Source organism: Staurois parvus, unplaced genomic scaffold (assembly GCF_062004578.1).
Source record: "Staurois parvus isolate SC_StPar_1 unplaced genomic scaffold, SC_StPar_1.0 ptg000347l, whole genome shotgun sequence".
Classification (NCBI taxonomy): Eukaryota; Metazoa; Chordata; class Amphibia; order Anura; family Ranidae; genus Staurois; species Staurois parvus.
This window is the reverse complement of record NW_028318143.1, coordinates 7,577,174-7,594,335: the sequence shown is the minus strand read 5'-3', so window position 1 is coordinate 7,594,335 and position 17,162 is coordinate 7,577,174. Positions and strand designations below refer to the sequence as shown.

The 17,162-nt window shown below is 44.3% G+C and overlaps 1 protein-coding gene across 1 annotated transcript in view; it reads left to right on the top strand.

Moving 5' to 3' along the window:
- LOC149456827 (cytochrome P450 4B1-like) overlaps positions 1 to 17,162 on the top strand; it is a 46,856-nt gene that overhangs the window by 16,614 nt on the left and 13,080 nt on the right. Inside the window, exons 5-8 of the mRNA XM_089684433.1 lie at positions 9,903 to 10,027; positions 10,153 to 10,304; positions 12,415 to 12,521; positions 14,297 to 14,487. Coding sequence (XP_089540559.1) covers positions 9,903 to 10,027; positions 10,153 to 10,304; positions 12,415 to 12,521; positions 14,297 to 14,487 — 575 coding nt within the window. The remainder of the gene's footprint in view (positions 1 to 9,902; positions 10,028 to 10,152; positions 10,305 to 12,414; positions 12,522 to 14,296; positions 14,488 to 17,162) is intronic.

The window sequence follows — 17,162 nt, the reverse complement described above, 5'->3', positions numbered from 1 at the left end:
CTGGCAGCAGCATGAGGAGTCGGTACGGGGGCCCATGGCAGATTACGGGCCTGGCAGCAGCATGAGGAGGCGGTACAGGGGCCCATGGCAGAGTGGCGGAGCGTAAGCAGCTAAAATTGAAGGCCATACAGAGGCCTATGTTAAAAAGTCTCCCCAGCAGCAGCGTGGGGAGACGACTAATAGTCGTCTCCCCACGCTGCTGCTGGGGGGACTTTTTAACATAGGCCTCTGTATGGCCTTCAATTTAAGCTGCTTACGCTTCGCCACTCTGCCATGGGCCCCTGTACCGCCTCCTTTTGCTGCTGCCAGGTCCAGAGTGTGTCATGGGTCCCTGTACGGCCTCCCATTGCTGCTGACTTCATCGCCAGACTCTGCCATGTGCCACTTTCAGGTCTCCTTACACTGTTGGTGGGTTCCATTTTGTGATAGGGTGCTGTATGGCCTTCCATTGCTGCTGCCTCCTCCGCCACCCTGCGCCATGTGCCTCTGTCTGCTCGCGCTGCTGACGGCTTCCGCTTTTTAACCGAGGCCTGTGTTTGGCTTCCGAATACTGCTGCATCCACCGCAACCCTGCGCCATGTGCCTCTGTCGTCTGCTCACGCTGCTGACGGCTTCCGCTTTTTAACCTAGGCCTGTGTATGGCTTCAGAATAATGCTGCCTACACCGCCACCCTGCGCCATGTGCCTCTGTCGTCTGCTCACGCTGCTGCCAGGTCCATACTGATTCATGGCCCCCTGTACCGGCTCCTCATGAACGTGGTTCAGCGGGTTTGCATCACTTAATGGCAAATCGTTGACAAACGCTGGGACGTTCAGTGTTGTGCGCATTAAGCCAGACACCAAAGGGCAGCACAGACCTGTTATTACTCGCTCAAGCATGGCTGAACAAAACCAGTCTCTACCACAAATTGGACCCAGACCTGCCCAGGGTCTCGTAAGTAGATTGCACGGAGGAGTAGAGTTCGTTATTGGAATTAACTGTGAGGGACTTTTAAACCTAGGCCTGTGTATGGCCTTCAATTGAAGCTGCTTCTGCTCCGCCACTCTGCCATTGGACTCTTCATAGTCGACGTGATCAGACGACAGAGACACATGGCGCAGGGTGGCGGTGGATGCAGCAGTATTCGGAAGCCAAACACAGGCCTCGGTTAAAAAGCGGAAGCCGTCAGCAGCGTGAGCAGACAACAGAGGCACATGGCGCAGGGTGGCGGTGGAGGCAGCAGCAATGGAAGGCCATACAGCACCCTATCACAAAATGGAACCCACCAACAGTGTAAGGAGACCTGAAAGTGGCACATGGCAGAGTCTGGCGATGAAGTCAGCAGCAATGGGAGGCCGTACAGGGACCCATGACACACTCTGGACCTGGCAGCAGCAAGAGGAGGCGGTACAGGGGCCCATGGCAGAGTGGCGAAGCGTAAGCAGCTTAAATTGAAGGCCATACAGAGGCCTATGTTAAAAATAATAACATGTTTGGGGCATGATTTAGTCAGTTGTGTCAGGAACTGGTGGTTTGAAATCCAGACTAATCCACGCCTGATTCATTTTCACAAACGTGTGTCTCTCCACACTTTGGGTGGACAGTCGTGTCCTCCGCGGAGTTACAATACCTCCTGCCGCACTAAACACGCGCTCCGATGCCACGCTACTGGCCGGGCATGACAGCCTTTCAAGGGCAAATTCAGCTAGTTGGGGCCAAAGGTCAAGTTTCGTTGCCCAGTAGTCAAGGGGATTGTCTACCTCGGTTGGCAGGGTGCTGTCCAAGTAGGCCCAAGCCTGTTGTTTGAGGTCCTGCTCCAGGTCCACCTGATGCTGCTGCTGCTGCGGCTGGTTAGTAGTTTCCTCACTGCGCTGGTGAAGAAAGCTACTCATCATCGACTGCAGACTGAGGCAGCCGCTGCTGGTGGAGCTGCCACTGCTCCTACCACCCCACCCCTCCCCTGCTGCCATGGCAGCGGAACGCGAGCGCACAGGGCCCACAGTGTCTGAGGATGGACGTTGGCGCAGAAAGGCAGAGACCAACTGACTACATAGGTGGTTTTTATAGTAATTTATTTTGGCCTCCCTCTCAGCAGGTGTGAAAAAGGCCACCATTTTTGAACGGTAGCGAGGGTCCAACAAGGTGGACAGCCAAAAGTCATCCCTCTGTCTGATGGTTATTATTCGGCTGTCGCTACGCAAGCAACCGAGCATGCTATGGGCCATTTGTGCCAAGGAATGCGAGGGACTCCCTGCCTCCATCTCCACAGCATACTGCCACGGTGCGTCTGGGTCCTCTGTCTCCTCCTCCTCCTCTACCAGATGCTCCTGCTCCTCCACTCCTGTCCGCTGAGTGGAAAAACCACCCATTTCACTCAATAATTCCTGAGCACCAATGTCCTCCTCTACCTCCTCCTCTTCTTCCTGTCCTGCCCCCACAGGGGTCATGTGGCGTTGAGATCTGTGCGCCACGTCTACCGCACCCTGACCAGCCATTGTTAACAGCATTTGTTCCAGGACGTGCAACAGAGGAATGACGTCGTTCATCCCATAGTCCTGCCGACTCACGAATAGCGTGGCCTCCTCAAAGGGCCTGAGCAAGCGGCAGGTGTCACGCATGAGCTGCCAATGGCTGACATCTAAGTTACACAGGGGAGTACCTTTATCCGCTTGTAACATCAGGAAATCGGTGATGGCCTTTCGCTGTTCGTAAAGGCGGTCTAACATATGTAGGGTTGAATTCCACCTTGTTGCAACGTCGCAGATCAGGCGATGCTGTGGAATTCCGTTCTGCCGCTGCAGCTCAAGGAGGGTGTGCTTTGCGATGTAGGAATGGCTGAAATGCATGCAAAGTTTACGTGACATTTTAAGGATGTCTTGCAGTGGGATGGTGGATTTTAGGAACCGCTTGACAACCAGATTGAACACGTGAGCCATGCATGGCGCATGGCACAACCTTCCTTGACGCAGAGCAGACACCATGTTCTTTCCGTTGTCGGTCAACATGGTTCCGATTTTCAGTTTGTGCGGAGACAGCCATCTGTCGATTTCTCTGTTCATTACACTCAGAAGTTCCTCCCCTGTGTGACTACGTTCGCCAAGGCATACCAGGTGCAGCACAGCGTGACACCGTTGCGCCCTGCACATGTGATATGCCGGTCGGGTAATGGGACTTGGCACGGGGGTGGCGGCTGAGGACACGGCGGAAGAAGAGATGGTAGAGGCGGACATCTTTGCTGGACCAAGGACGTGCAAACGTGGAGGCAAAAGCGGCGTGACCTGTCCAAGTTGCTGGTGCGGCTGTGCCGGCACCACGTTCACCCAGTGGGCCGTAAATGACATGTACTGTCCCTGACCGTAGTTACAGCTCCACACGTCGGCGCTGCCGTGCACTTTGGCAGAGACCGACATGCTCAAAGACTGGCCCACCATCTCTTCTACATGTGAATGCAGGGCTGGCACTGCCTTTTTGGCGAAGAAATGCCGGCTTGGCACTCTCCACCGCGGCGCGGCACAAGCCATCATTTCTCGGAAAGGTGCTGAGTCCACCACTTGGAAAGGGAGGGACTGCAGCACCAGCAACTTGGACAGGAGGACGTTCAGCTTCTGCACCGTCGGGTGCGTGCTCGCAAACTGTTGTCTCTTGGAAACGGATTCCAAGAAAGACTGCTGACGGAATCCGTGAAGAGGAGTAGCAGGAGAAGGAGCATCTGAACGAGCGGAAGATGCCAACGAGCGACAACTCCCCTCAGCAGAGGTGTTGGAGCCTTGACTGGCTGATAGAGGGCGATTGACGTCGGGTGACGGAGCAAGTAACGGAGCGGGTGATGGAGCGGGGGCTGGGGCAGGCAGAACCGCCGTATCTTTATCACGGTTTTCCCAGGCCACCGAATGGCGACGCTGCATATGCTGACGCAACGCTGTAGTCCCAACATGGGCCCCCTGGCCACGCTTGACTTTCTGGCCACATAGTCGACATACGGCTACGTTTACTTCCTCGGGCGGCTTGACGAAAAATTGCCACACCGCCGAGTAGGAAACTTTGCCCCCGCTACTCCTCACTGGCTGACTGCTACTTCCTCCGTGCACACCGGCACCACTACTGGCCGTGGTGGTAGGCTGCAGTGGAGCTGGTGCTCTACTCCGTGGCCGTTTGCCTCCACTGACACTGCTGCGACCCTGCTGCCTCCTGGGCAACCCACCGACTGTTTTGCTCGCTGCCAAGCTGGCACCCTCTTCTCCTGATGATGCGGAAGCAATAGCCTGATGACGACGAGGCTGCCAAGTGCGATCAGCCTCATCATCATCAATTAGCGTCTCCGCCTCACTACTAGCCCCCTCGGCTGCGTTCGGGTCAGGAGACAGACCTGTCTCTAGACCGGCTACCGAGCCACTCTCCTCGCCAGTACTTCTTCGCCTGGCTGCTGAAGAGGCGGATGTCTCCCCCCGTTCCTGACCGCCCTCTGTTAGCTCTTCCTCACTGTACAGTGGGGCTGAGCCCACAGCATGCGATACTTCGCTTGGTGAGGGAACACCAAAGGACAGGGGCAGGTAGAGGACACGTGATTTCAGTGGGCTTGGTCCCGGGCCATGCCAACTAACGGTTGTGTCTGACGTACCCACCGACCGTTGGCTGTAGGTGTCAGAGGTGACCTGGGAAGAGGAAGACGACCGAGCCAACCAATCGATGACGGCAGGGTTGTCGGTGGAGACACGACCGCTGGATGACACCGGGAGCACTGGCCTCTGGCTGCGACTAGTGCTGCCTCGACCCCTTCCTCTGCTGCCACGTCTGCTCACTCCTGAAACATTGCCTCCTCTGCCACTCCTCTGCGTGTTGTCTGACATACTATTTAATTCAATAAGCACCCCAAAAATAAAACCGGATTTAACTCTTTGAACGTACAATAGTGGTTGTGAAGCAGAAAGTAACGATTCTGTGTCCCTGAGTAACGATTCTGTGTCCCTGAGTAACTATTCTGTGTCCCTGAGTAACGATTCTGTGTCCCTGAGTAACGATTCTGTGTCTGTCCCTGAGTAACGATTCTGTGTCCCTGAGTAACGATTCTGTGTCCCTGAGTAACGATTCTGTGTCCCTGAGTAACAATTCTGTGTCCCTCAGTAACAATTCTGTGTCCCTCAGTAACAATTCTGTGTCCCTGAGTAACAATTCTGTGTCCCTGAGTAACGATTCTGTGTCCCTGAGTAACGATTCTGTGTCCTTGAGTAACGATTCTGTGTCCCTGAGTAACGATTCTGTGTCCCTGAGTAACAATTCTGTGTCCCTGAGTAACGATTCTGTGTCCCTGAGTAACAATTCTGTGTCTGTCCCTGAGTAACGATTCTGTGTCCCTGAGTAACAATTCTGTGTCCCTGAGTAACAATTCTGTGTCCCTGAGTAACAATTCTGTGTCTGTCCCTGAGTAACAATTCTGTGTCTGTCCCTGAGTAACGATTCTGTGTCCCTGAGTAACGATTCTGTGTCCCTGAGTAACGATTCTGTGTCCCTCAGTAACAATTCTGTGTCCCTCAGTAACAATTCTGTGTCCCTGAGTAACAATTCTGTGTCCCTGAGTAACGATTCTGTGTCCCTGAGTAACGATTCTGTGTCCTTGAGTAACGATTCTGTGTCCCTGAGTAACGATTCTGTGTCCCTGAGTAACAATTCTGTGTCCCTGAGTAACGATTCTGTGACCTTGAGTAACAATTCTGTGTCCCTGAGTAACAATTCTGTGTCTGTCCCTGAGTAACGATTCTGTGTCCCTGAGTAACGATTGTGTGTCCCTGAGTAACGATTGTGTGTCCCTCAGTAACGATTCTGTGGCCCTGAGTAACGATTCTGTGGCCCTAAAGTCTCTGTGGCCCTAACTCTGTCCCTAATACACACAGGTCTGTCTCTCTTGAATGACCGGAGGCTAATGGAGAATTCTAAGATGGCCGCGATTTACAGTTGTGGCCAAAATTATTCAACCCCCACTGAAATTGAGTGTTTTGGCCAGTTTGACATTGCTTTTGATCATTCAGTCATCTTGCTTACATTTACATTAAAGAGGCACTTGTAGGTCAGACAAATATAACATAACAGTTATAATGAAATAACCACAAATGTCTTTTCTGTGCTCACAGCATTATCAGTTTTATTCAACCCCCAAGTGACATTCAATCTTAGTACTTAGTACAGCATCCTTTTACAGTTATAACAGCTTTTAAACGTGAAGCATAGCTTGACACAAGTGTCTTGCAGCGATCTACGGGTATCTTCGCCCATTCTTCATGGGCAAAGGCCTCCAGTTCAGTCACATTCTTAGGCTTGCGCACTGCAACTGCTTTCTTTAAGTCCCACCAGAGGTTCTCAATCGGATTTAAGTCTGGTGACTGCGATGGCCACTCCAAAATGTTCCAGCCTTTCCTCTGCAACCATGCTCTAGTGGACTTGGAGGTATGCTTGGGATCATTGTCCTGTTGAAAGGTCCAACGTCTCCCAAGCCTCAGGTGTGTGACGGACTGCATCACGTTTCCATCCAATATCTCCTGGTACTGAAGAGAATTCATGGTACCTTGCACACGCTGAAGCTTCCCTGTACCTGCAGAAGCAAAACAGCCCCAAAGCATGATTGACCCTCCACCATGCTTCACAGTAGGCAAGGTGTTCTTTTCATCATAGGCCTTGTTCTTCCTCCTCCAAACATAGCGTTGATCCATGGGCCCAAACAGTTCTAATTTTGTTTCATCAGTCCACAGAACACTATCCCACAACTTTTGTGGTTTGTCCACATGGCTTTTGGCATACTGCAGTCGACTCTTCTTATTCTTTGGAGACAGCAAGGGGGTACGCCTGGGAGTTCTGGCACGGAGGCCTTCATTACGCAGTGTGCGTCTTATTGTCTGGGCTGAAACTTCTGTACCCACATCTGACAAATCTTTTCTCAGTTCCTCAGCAGTCACACGGGGACTTCTCTCCACTCTACGCTTCAGGTAGCGCACAGCAGTCGAAGTCAGCATCTTCTTTCTGCCACGACCAGGTAGCGTTTCAACAGTGCCCTTTGCCTTGAATTTGCGAATGATGCTTCCTAAGGTGTCTCTTGGTATGTTTAACATCTTTGCAATCTTCTTATAGCCATTGCCCTTCCTGTGAAGAGAAATCACCTCTTCTCTTGTCTTCCTGGACCATTCTCTTGCCTTCACCATGTTTGTAACCACACCAGTAAATGTCTAGAAGGAGCTGAGTATCACAGTCATTTTAAAGCTGCCTAATTGGTGCTTATTATGCTTGATTGCTGCTCGGTGACATCCACAGGTGTTTTCAATACCTGATGGAAAGCACCTGTATGAACCTCTGTTCTTCAGAGTGGTAGTCTTTAAGGGGTTGAATAATTGTGGCAATGAAGAAACCACATAAGAACCATTTACTACTGTATTACATAAACAATTGATGTCATTTTAGTTGCATTTGGGTAGTTACAACGTCCTTGTAGGATTTGATTCTGAATACAATTCCAAATGTACACTATAGTCCCTAAACCCCTTTACAGCATTGGGGGTTGAATAATTTTGGCCACAACTGTATAGCTCCACCATTACACAGTGCTGGCTGGCTGGCTGCTGATTGGCTAATGCGATCACATGTCATGAATGAATGCATTATGGGTCAGCGCGCCTTGTCTGCACGCCTTCCCAGAGATCCCCGCTCCGTCGCCACACATGTCGCCGCCATTTTTGGGAAAATTCGATTCGTGCATCCGAAGTTTGCTAATTTTCAGATTCGGCGCGAATCGAATTTTTCCTAATCTTCGAAACGAATTCCACTTCGTCATGTTCGATTCGCTCATCTCTAGCCATAATACACACCAGGTTTGGAGGTAAAATGACACTGCACATCACCCCAAAGACACCATACCAACATTAACATTTGGAGGTGGGAACATCATGGTATGGAGCTGCTTTTCAGCATACGGTACTGGCAGACTTCATGTCATTGAAGGAAGGATGAATGGGAAAATGTACCAAGACATTCTTGATAAAAATCTGCTGCCATCAACCAGGATGATGAAGATGAAATGAGGGTGGACATTTGAGCAAGGCAATGATCCCAAACACAAAGCCAAGGGAACTCGCAATTAAAGATGCTAGAATGGCCCAGCCAATCACCTGACTTGAATCCAATAGAAAATCTAAGGAAAGAATTAAAGATCAGAGTTCATAGAGGAGGCCTACAGAACCTTTAAGATTTGAAAACTGTTTGTGTGGAAGAATTGACCAAAATCACATCTGAGCAATGCATTCGACTAGTTTCTCCATACAGAAGGCGTCTTGAAGCTGTCATTACCATCAAAGGATTTTTATTAAGTATTAAATAAATTTCAGTTAGCGTATTCAATACTTTTTCCCTGTGTCATTCCATTTTATTACACATAACTTAATTTCTGAATTTATTTAATTTGGTTCCTTTATATCCTAGATTGGAAGCTCGAAAGAGCAGGGCTCTAGAACCCCTCGTGTATCGCATTGTATTGCTATTGTACTGTTGCATTTTCTGTCTCCTTTTACAATGTACAGCGCTGAGTGAACTGTTGGCGCTTTATAAATACTGTATAATAATAATAATAATAATGTATGGATTGCATGGATTGTTACTGACGAAAAATGTCAATAGCACCTTTAGAAATATATTTACTTAGAAAAATGGTGACATGTTCAATACTTATTTTACCCGCTGTATCGCGGCCCTTTTTTTTAATATTGGTACCACGTTAACTTTATGCATCTCAGCTGGCACCATTGCAGTCAATATGCTTGACTTGAAGATTTAGGAATAATGGTCTGGCAATGACCTGGCGAAGTTCTTTTAGGTCCTGGTGATTTGTTCACATTTGAGATTAGGAAGAGGCTGAGAACAATAGAAGGTGCTTTTCTGAGTTAAGAATACATTCAAATAAAAACAATTTTCAAAACAAAAAAAAAAATACATACTTGAATAGAATATTTTTTTATCCAGAGTATAGTGCCACTTTATTTGTCAACTAACTCATGCGTAAAGTTCAAATCCACCCAAATCTTTTTTGTGTTGCTTTGATTGGAGCAGGGAAGGGTAGGAGCCTCTGTCAGGGTTTTATTGCTGTGTCCCCACTAGGTTCCAGTCAGAACAGGATAAATATAGAGGAGTTGAGAAGGGATAGAACTGAAATAGTTAAGCTGGCAATACACAACAATTTTTCAAATGGACATTCACATGAATAATTTGTAATTCTTAGTGCATTTGATGGCTGGACAAATGTTGTTCAGCAGTATTTAAAAAGCTTTTTTTGCTTTTAACATTCGATTCGGGAATGACAGTGATTTCCTGATTGAAAACCACATACTGTATATTGTTAGAAACTCCTTGATTTGAGAAAAAATTTCCACCCGGCTCTCTCAAATTTTCTCATCACTGTGGTCAAACATGAATGTTATTTGACCCATTAATGATTCAAAAATTGAGGGGTCCTAAAACAAAGAACTTATTAAAAATCTAGTGTATAGCCTGCTTTAGTATTGCTGTCTGTGCCTTCTTGTCCTGGTCACACAGCGACAAGAAGTAAAGGATACATTTCACTAGTGTAGACACAGGCAATTTAAAAAAACAGGTAGAAGTTTTTACTTTTCCCCACTCTAAGGCTGGCCATATGCTATACAATTTTCTGTCCAATTTCTGCCCAATTTCCATCAGATTTAACTTCAACCCCGTAGTTCAAGAGCCTGCCTAACTGGATACAATTGAAAGTGTTGTTAGGTTTGACCTCCTATTATATGGTTTTTGGTAAATCTAAACCAAAGATCTCAAGAAAATTGTATAATGTATGGCCAGACTAACAAACAAAAAAAGCTGAATTTAGTCTTTATTGAATGATTGCATTAATATATTCCTTCCTGTTTGATCTTTGTAGGACAAATGGGAGCATCTGGTCTCAGAGAAGAAGTCTGTAGAATTGTTCCATCATGTCAGCCTCATGACGTTGGACAGCATCATGAAATGTGCCTTCAGTTACCAAAGCAACTGCCAGAATGACAGGTCAGTATCTCCTGAAAGCAGTATTAAAATATTGAGAACTTTTTGGTTTACTGCTATGAGGATACCTGGGGCTAAAAGTGATTACTGCATGGCATAGACTGGTCCCACATTTTGTCTCTTTGCAGTGAGAGTGAATACATCAAGGCTGTCTATGAGCTGTCCTATCTGGCAGAGTATCGATTCCGAACTTTCCTATTCCATAGTGATCTCATCTTCAACCTGAGCCCATATGGATTTCGCTTCCGGAGGGCACTAAGAACAGCTCATGAACACACAGGTAAGTGTCAGTCTATGAATGCTACAGGACAGCAGCCATGGGAAAAGTATGAAGGCTAACATCACTGACCTGCTTAAGAAAATGGTATTTCTCTGGCTGCTTCTGTAGGTGTATTACTAGAAATGCTTGATGCCCATGATAGTAATGGGGGTTGGGCAGAGGATGCCATGACATTACTCCTGGATTGCTGGAGCAGACGGTTATGAAAATGCCACAAGGGATGGTGAGATGCTAGTGATCATATGTGCATTTTGCTGGTGATATAATCTATTTGCATTATCTGTGAGGTCATGGAGCCGACTGTGCTACTATGTATGGCTTAAAGTTACCTTCACTTTACTGAAAGTCTATATTTGGATCAATGCTGATTAGTGGATCATATATCTTGCTATAGAATTAGTGAACCATCTATCCAGGCGCCAATTGTGACTTCACTCATAAAATGCCCACAATTTCGATGGGTTCCACATGACTCTCTATTTATTCATCACTACAAGGCATTATTACAGTGATCATTACACATACAGTATAGATCTTTTGATGCCATATAAACAGGAACATTATCCCTTGAGATTCCTCACATTATATTCTATTAATCCATTACCTCCCATGTATGTATGTATGTATGTATGTATGTATGTATGTATGTGGTCGAGTGATCAGCTGCCTGGGTGACCAGACGTTGTCTTTTTAATTTAGTTAAGTAGCGGTGGTGGTTTGCTCATTTTGTGTATCATTTGTGCTATGGGCATTTATTTTTCATTCATGTCCTTTTGATTAAGCTGCAAGGTCTCATATGAAACTTTCCTTTAGGGGTATCTTCTACCCTTTTTTATATGTGTACTGATTGTGAGTTTCGGTGACCACACCCAATCATTTACTAGAATTTACTCTCTTTGGGTGGAGACAGCAATCATCCGGCAGCCGTTATGAATGCAGGGTAATTTATATCTACTTATCCCTTCAGTATTGGCTATAGAGGCCCATGGAGTACCGTTTTTGTTTTTTAATTGATCATGCAGATTTACTTTATATCAAAATGCACCCCCTTAAGTTCAGTAGGAGCTATAATGAGCAAAGTTTGCCTTGTCTTTGCTTTGAGACTGACTGACTGTGTTGGGCAAAGCTGCCCAACAGTGCTGGTGTGAACGAGGCCTATTTTGTCTCATTGTAACTAAGGTCACCTTGGTCACGTAGAAAACCATGAGGGAGAATCCAAAATTCTATAGTTGTACCCAGAACATGAGGTAAGAGGCAATCTTCCATCAGGGACACCTGTTTTGATGGGAAATATCTAAATGAAAATATCCCTAACTTTGGGAGATTTCTTCCGAATTCTTGCTGCATTTCAGAACAGGAAGTGAAGGGAAATGTCCCCAATGTTACACAAGCAACAAAAAGATAACATTAACCCTTTCCTACTTTATCCAAAACTAAAAACAGTTTTGGCTTTACATACACTTTAAAGAAAAGTTGTGTTCAACTTTTGTTAAGTATAACCATAACTTAAAGTGGCAGTTCATTAAAATTCTAAGGATAAATCTACTCCCACCCCCATTCTAAGACTATTCTATCTACCCTGTGAAAGAAAAGATGTGTATACTTACCTATTATGAAGCTGCTCTGATCCGGTCACATGATCAGCTGTCAGTGGCAGCTTCAGTGAAGAGGAGGGGCAGCTGACAACAGATGCCCCATAGTAAGCCTATGGGTGATATTATCTCCTGGGCTCTGTGGCCGTCATCATCAATTTCTCCTCTACACTAAAGCAGCCGCTGGAGAGATCATTTGAATGGACTGAATAATTGGGTGGGAGTTAGGATTTGACTGGAATTTGACTGCTTTTAAAAGGTGCTCGCCCCGGGGCATGGAGCTTGTGAGAAATGTATAGGTGAAATCACCCAAAAAGGGGCACAGAGCCGTGTTATATATAGCTCCACTTGAACATCTACATTAATAATCCTCTCTGAATTTAACTTTTTGTTTTGTCCTAAGGGGGTTTGATATTGTCAAATTTCCGAATTTTGGAATTTGACAATTACATTTTATACATTTACAACATCATGATGTTATATTAGTTGAAACATTGGTATTGTTCTTTCCAATACAGATAATGTGATCAAACAACGGAAAGCATCTCTTAAAAAGGACACTGAGCTGGAGAAGGTCAAACAGAAGAGACACCTGGACTTTCTCGACATTCTTCTGTACGCCAAGGTACCAAATCCAGGCTGAAAGCACCACTTGATATAGACAGTATAATTTTCATCATTAATTCTTGTAGCAAAGATTTAATTCACTTCCATGGATCATGTGTACAATTTTATTAGATTGTCAAAATAGATTTATAGAGAAACGTGGTTTGCTTGTTTACTTGTCATTCTGAAAATACTAGTTTTAATGCTAATCCACTTGCTTCAAACCTGAGACATGGACTTAAAACAAGTATGTAAGGGCCGATATAAGTTCTTGTTCGGGGGTCAATGTCTTAGAAAAGTTTCAAGCCAGAGGTCAACATAACAGCCAGGTAATATGCTTTTTCAGAAAAAAATAGGCAGATGGCGATCCTTATGTTTTTCTTTAGCCCAAGGATGCTTTGTGAAAATAGAATTATCCAACCCAAATTTGCCTTGCTTCCCAGGATTCCTGTGGCCTCATGCACACTGGATGTTTTTTTCAGCTGCTCCAGTGTGTCCAGGAGCAGCAGCATTTTGGCAGAAAAAACGCTTGACGCTTGTAAACGTGTGTAAACGCGCATTAATGCACATGCACTAGCACACATTTTGTGCTTATTCTTGCCAAATAAATGAATCAACTCCCAAACGCTTGACGCGGCTAAACACATTAAGTTCTTTTACATGTATCAAGCATTTTTCAAAGCCAAAATGCTGATTCCAAGAGGAAAGATGTCTAGGAGAGATAGAGAAACCTCCAGTGTGCATCAGGCTTAAAAAAAAAACTAAAAAATTTTGTTCTGTTCTTTACCCCATGGCAACAACTTACATTTATCTTTAGCAAAAAACTACATAGCAAAGCAACATAAATGCCAAAAATCCCTATTTGTGTTCAGTTTTGAGAACGTTTACTTTCACAGTATAAATACAATAAGCATTATGAGAAATTCATTCACAAAATGCGATTGATATGTATTTTAACTTATTATTATTATTATTAGGTATTATTGGGTTTTATCACACCAAGACAGTAACACTAACAGTCCACAATTATTTTGGTTATTTGGAGACAGACAAATCTGTATAAAGGTTTTCTTGGAACCTCATAAAGCAAAAATACATCAAAATGCATTTAAAGTATACCTCCAGCCACTTTTGTTTTAGTTAAGAGTTGCACTGGGTTTAGAACCTCTATCCAATTTTTTTTGCTGTCTATGGTGCCATTGGGAAAATTTGACCCGATGATAAAGTTGTAACTGGGATAGGAAGAAAGAAATCTCACAAGTACAGCAAATTACCACCGAGAATAATGCTAACAGACTTCTTATCTTTTTCTTTGGAGTTGGATCCTTGTTAAATGGATCAGTGATATGTTATTGTCTTGCTGCTCGCTTACTGTGACTGAGATTTTTCAGCATTCTGGGCCAGCAAGGGAATAATTCCAAACAGGGAAACCACATCTAGGTGATTATGCCGCCAGCTGTAGAATCACTTTCCTTACAGTGATGCAACATCATGTAAAATTCAATTTACTAGTACAGTGATGGAAGGCTTTGTAAATAAAATGGCACTTTAATAAAATACCTGTTGGACTTTAATGTACAAATTCACTCACAGTTTACAGTAATAAGTTTCTCAGAATTCAAAACTTAAAGTCAACCTTCGAGGGCAGAACTATAGAAAGTACTTTTGCTGACCCATCTGATTATTTCATTGAGAATTCTGGGTAGATTAAGGCAGGATTTGTGACTTGTTCTGAAATTTTTTGTTATACTATGTAAGAAGGTTTGCTAATATATGAATTTTTTAAAACATTAGGATGAAAATGGTCAGGGCCTTTCAGATGAGGACTTGCGTGCAGAGGTGGATACATTTATGTTTGAGGGACACGATACAACGGCCAGCGGGATCTCCTGGACATTGTACTGTATGGCGACACAACCTGAACACCAGAACAAATGCCGGGAGGAGATCAGAGAGCTCCTGGGAGGTCGGAACACTTTGGAATGGTGAGAACATTATCTCATTGTCCTTAAATATGATGACCCACCAGAAAGCTTTCTGTGCAGTAATAATGGTTAAGGCTAATCAAAATCTAAATAGTAGTTTTATGTGGATGCTTGAAAGTTAACATTTCCAACATCCCTCAGTTTTCTAAATTCCAGATATAAAGGGCTAGCTGGTTGTTAAACCCACTCCTATCCATTCCCAGCATTAATATCAGTTTTGGTTGTACTGTGCCTTTTAGCAATGGTAATAGTGAGTGAGGAGTAGGGGGTTGAAATTTAACTCTGCCTAACTCACGTTAGAATGAGACCAGAAAAGAATGTATAGTTTGCGATTATACAATGTCATGATTATTACTAAAATGAAACCATGGCCTCACTGGGATGACATCTAGTATCTTTCATTCTGGAAACTTGCTTCCTTGCATGACTGGCTGATCCAATTCAAAATAGTACACAGAGCCTACTTTGCTCCCTCCAGGCTTCATAAAATGAATTCATCCCATTCCTCGGAGTGCTGGAGGTGTGGCCATTTCCTGGGTAATTTTTCCCATGTCTTCTGGAATTGTTCCACTGTTGCTGGGTGCTGGGCAGACATGGTGGTCATACCTAATCCAATTACTTCATCCCCTGTACCCTCAGCTATGGAAATTTGCCTCCTAGGATTAATGGAAAAGCTTATCCCTACAAAGGCAGAGAAACCTTGGTTAGTCTCCTCCATTTTTATGCCAGGAAGGCTATCACCTTGCACTGGAAAAAAACAGCACCCCCATCCATTTCCTTTTGGAAACAACTGGTAAATAATAATCTCCTGTTATATAAAGACACCTGTACTAACCATGAATGTCCCATTAAATATGAAAAAGTACAATCTAAATGGTTAGTGGTCCCCACTACTGCTTCATCATGATTGGTTGATCTGAAGCTCCTTTTAATGCTTTTCTGGATAACATGTCCCATCTGTGGTAACATATACTATATTATTTCATAAGTTACTTACTGCGGCTTGATAGCTGAACGTTGAGAAGCCACACCACAACTGTTCAAGTGTTGCCAACGCTTCTATCTAACATCACTGCTAAGTTTCTTATTACACAGCCCTGCATGGGTAACATCTTGGTTATTTTTCCTTTTTTTTTTGGTTTATGTTGTAATTGCTTTTCCACAAAAATCTTAATAAAAAGATTTAAAAAAAATGAAACCATGGCCTCCAAAACAACATTTCTGCTGTACCACTCAATTATAAATGCATCTGGATTTACAGTTTTCTCTTGTTTCCCCTGCAATGTCCCACAATTACCCATTGATCTTGTCAGTGAAGTTCACCTAATGTATCTTCTTGTGATAGGGTGGCAACAATGCTGCACAGCTCCTGTATTCAAAGCAGTATTGTCACTCTATTAAAGGCTGTACCTCTTTAAACTACAGTGGGTTGAAAATATGTTGCACAGCCATGCATATGAGCATTGTCACTGCTGATTCACAAGCACCTGTAGCTTGTTGATCATCAACTGGCCACACCTAGTGCTTCCCACTGCTTTCTAGATTGACAACACTGCCTTTGTTACTGAAACCCTCCCACTTTGAGCTGCAGTGTCTGGGAGGGAAAGCATTTGAGACACAAATAAAGGGGGAATAGGCTCAGTCAGGGAATGTACATTTTAGGAAGTTTTTTTTTTTTGTTTGGTAGGCTTTTACTGTACATCATACATGTGCATAATTAGATCTGGCACTTGTCTAGACTGTCATACAGGAGCTTTAGTTGTACTTTAATCCAATTGTTATAGTACATCAGTCTCAAAACGCAAAAGGCAAGCACTATATAGATAAGAGCAACTAGCACCAGAGATAGTGAAAGCAAATCTCAATAGACAAACATATATATAAAGTGCAGCGCTTAAAACAAATATTAATATTAACAAAAATAAATAATAAGTATCGTATCAGAATAATATAAATAAATATATATATATCAGTGCAACCAATACAATAATAAATAAAAAGTCCTTCCAATATAGTTCTGTGTATCAGTGATGTGATGCTAGTAATCATGGCAAAACGTGTTCGGTTTTGCCATGATTACACACTGACTGGAGTCCAGTGTGTAATCCACCATCACTATGCACTCACCAGAGGGCTACTTGTTAGGTAGCAAATGTAACAGGAGATCTATGTTATCCACTCTCCAATATCCGTTGGTCCCTCCTGTCATGTTTTGGGAGAGTTTGGACTATTTGAACTTTCAGCTTCTCTGCAGTCTCTGGGACCATTGAGCAATACTGTAAAACGAAACAAAAAGCGCACCAACCTTGCGCATTACCTCAGTAAAATGTGATTTTGTTGAATTTGAAAATATATTCACAAAAAGAGAAGTATAACAACCGTTTAAAGTCCTTAGCGAGACTCAAAGGGGTTTATTTACTAAAGCTTGAGAGTCCAAAATCAGACTCCCTTCTGCATAGAAACCAATCAGCTTCTAACCTCAGCTTGTTCAATGAAGCTTTGGCAATGAAACCTGGAAGCTGATTGGTTTCTATGCAGAAGGGTCTGATTTTGCACTCTCCAGCTTTAGTAAATAAACCCCAAGGAGTCTGAGACCAGCGCGAGGGAAGATTCTCAAAGTCAGGCTGATGTGTTTTAAAGGGAGTCCCATCTTCATTGAGCTCTGATGAAGAAGG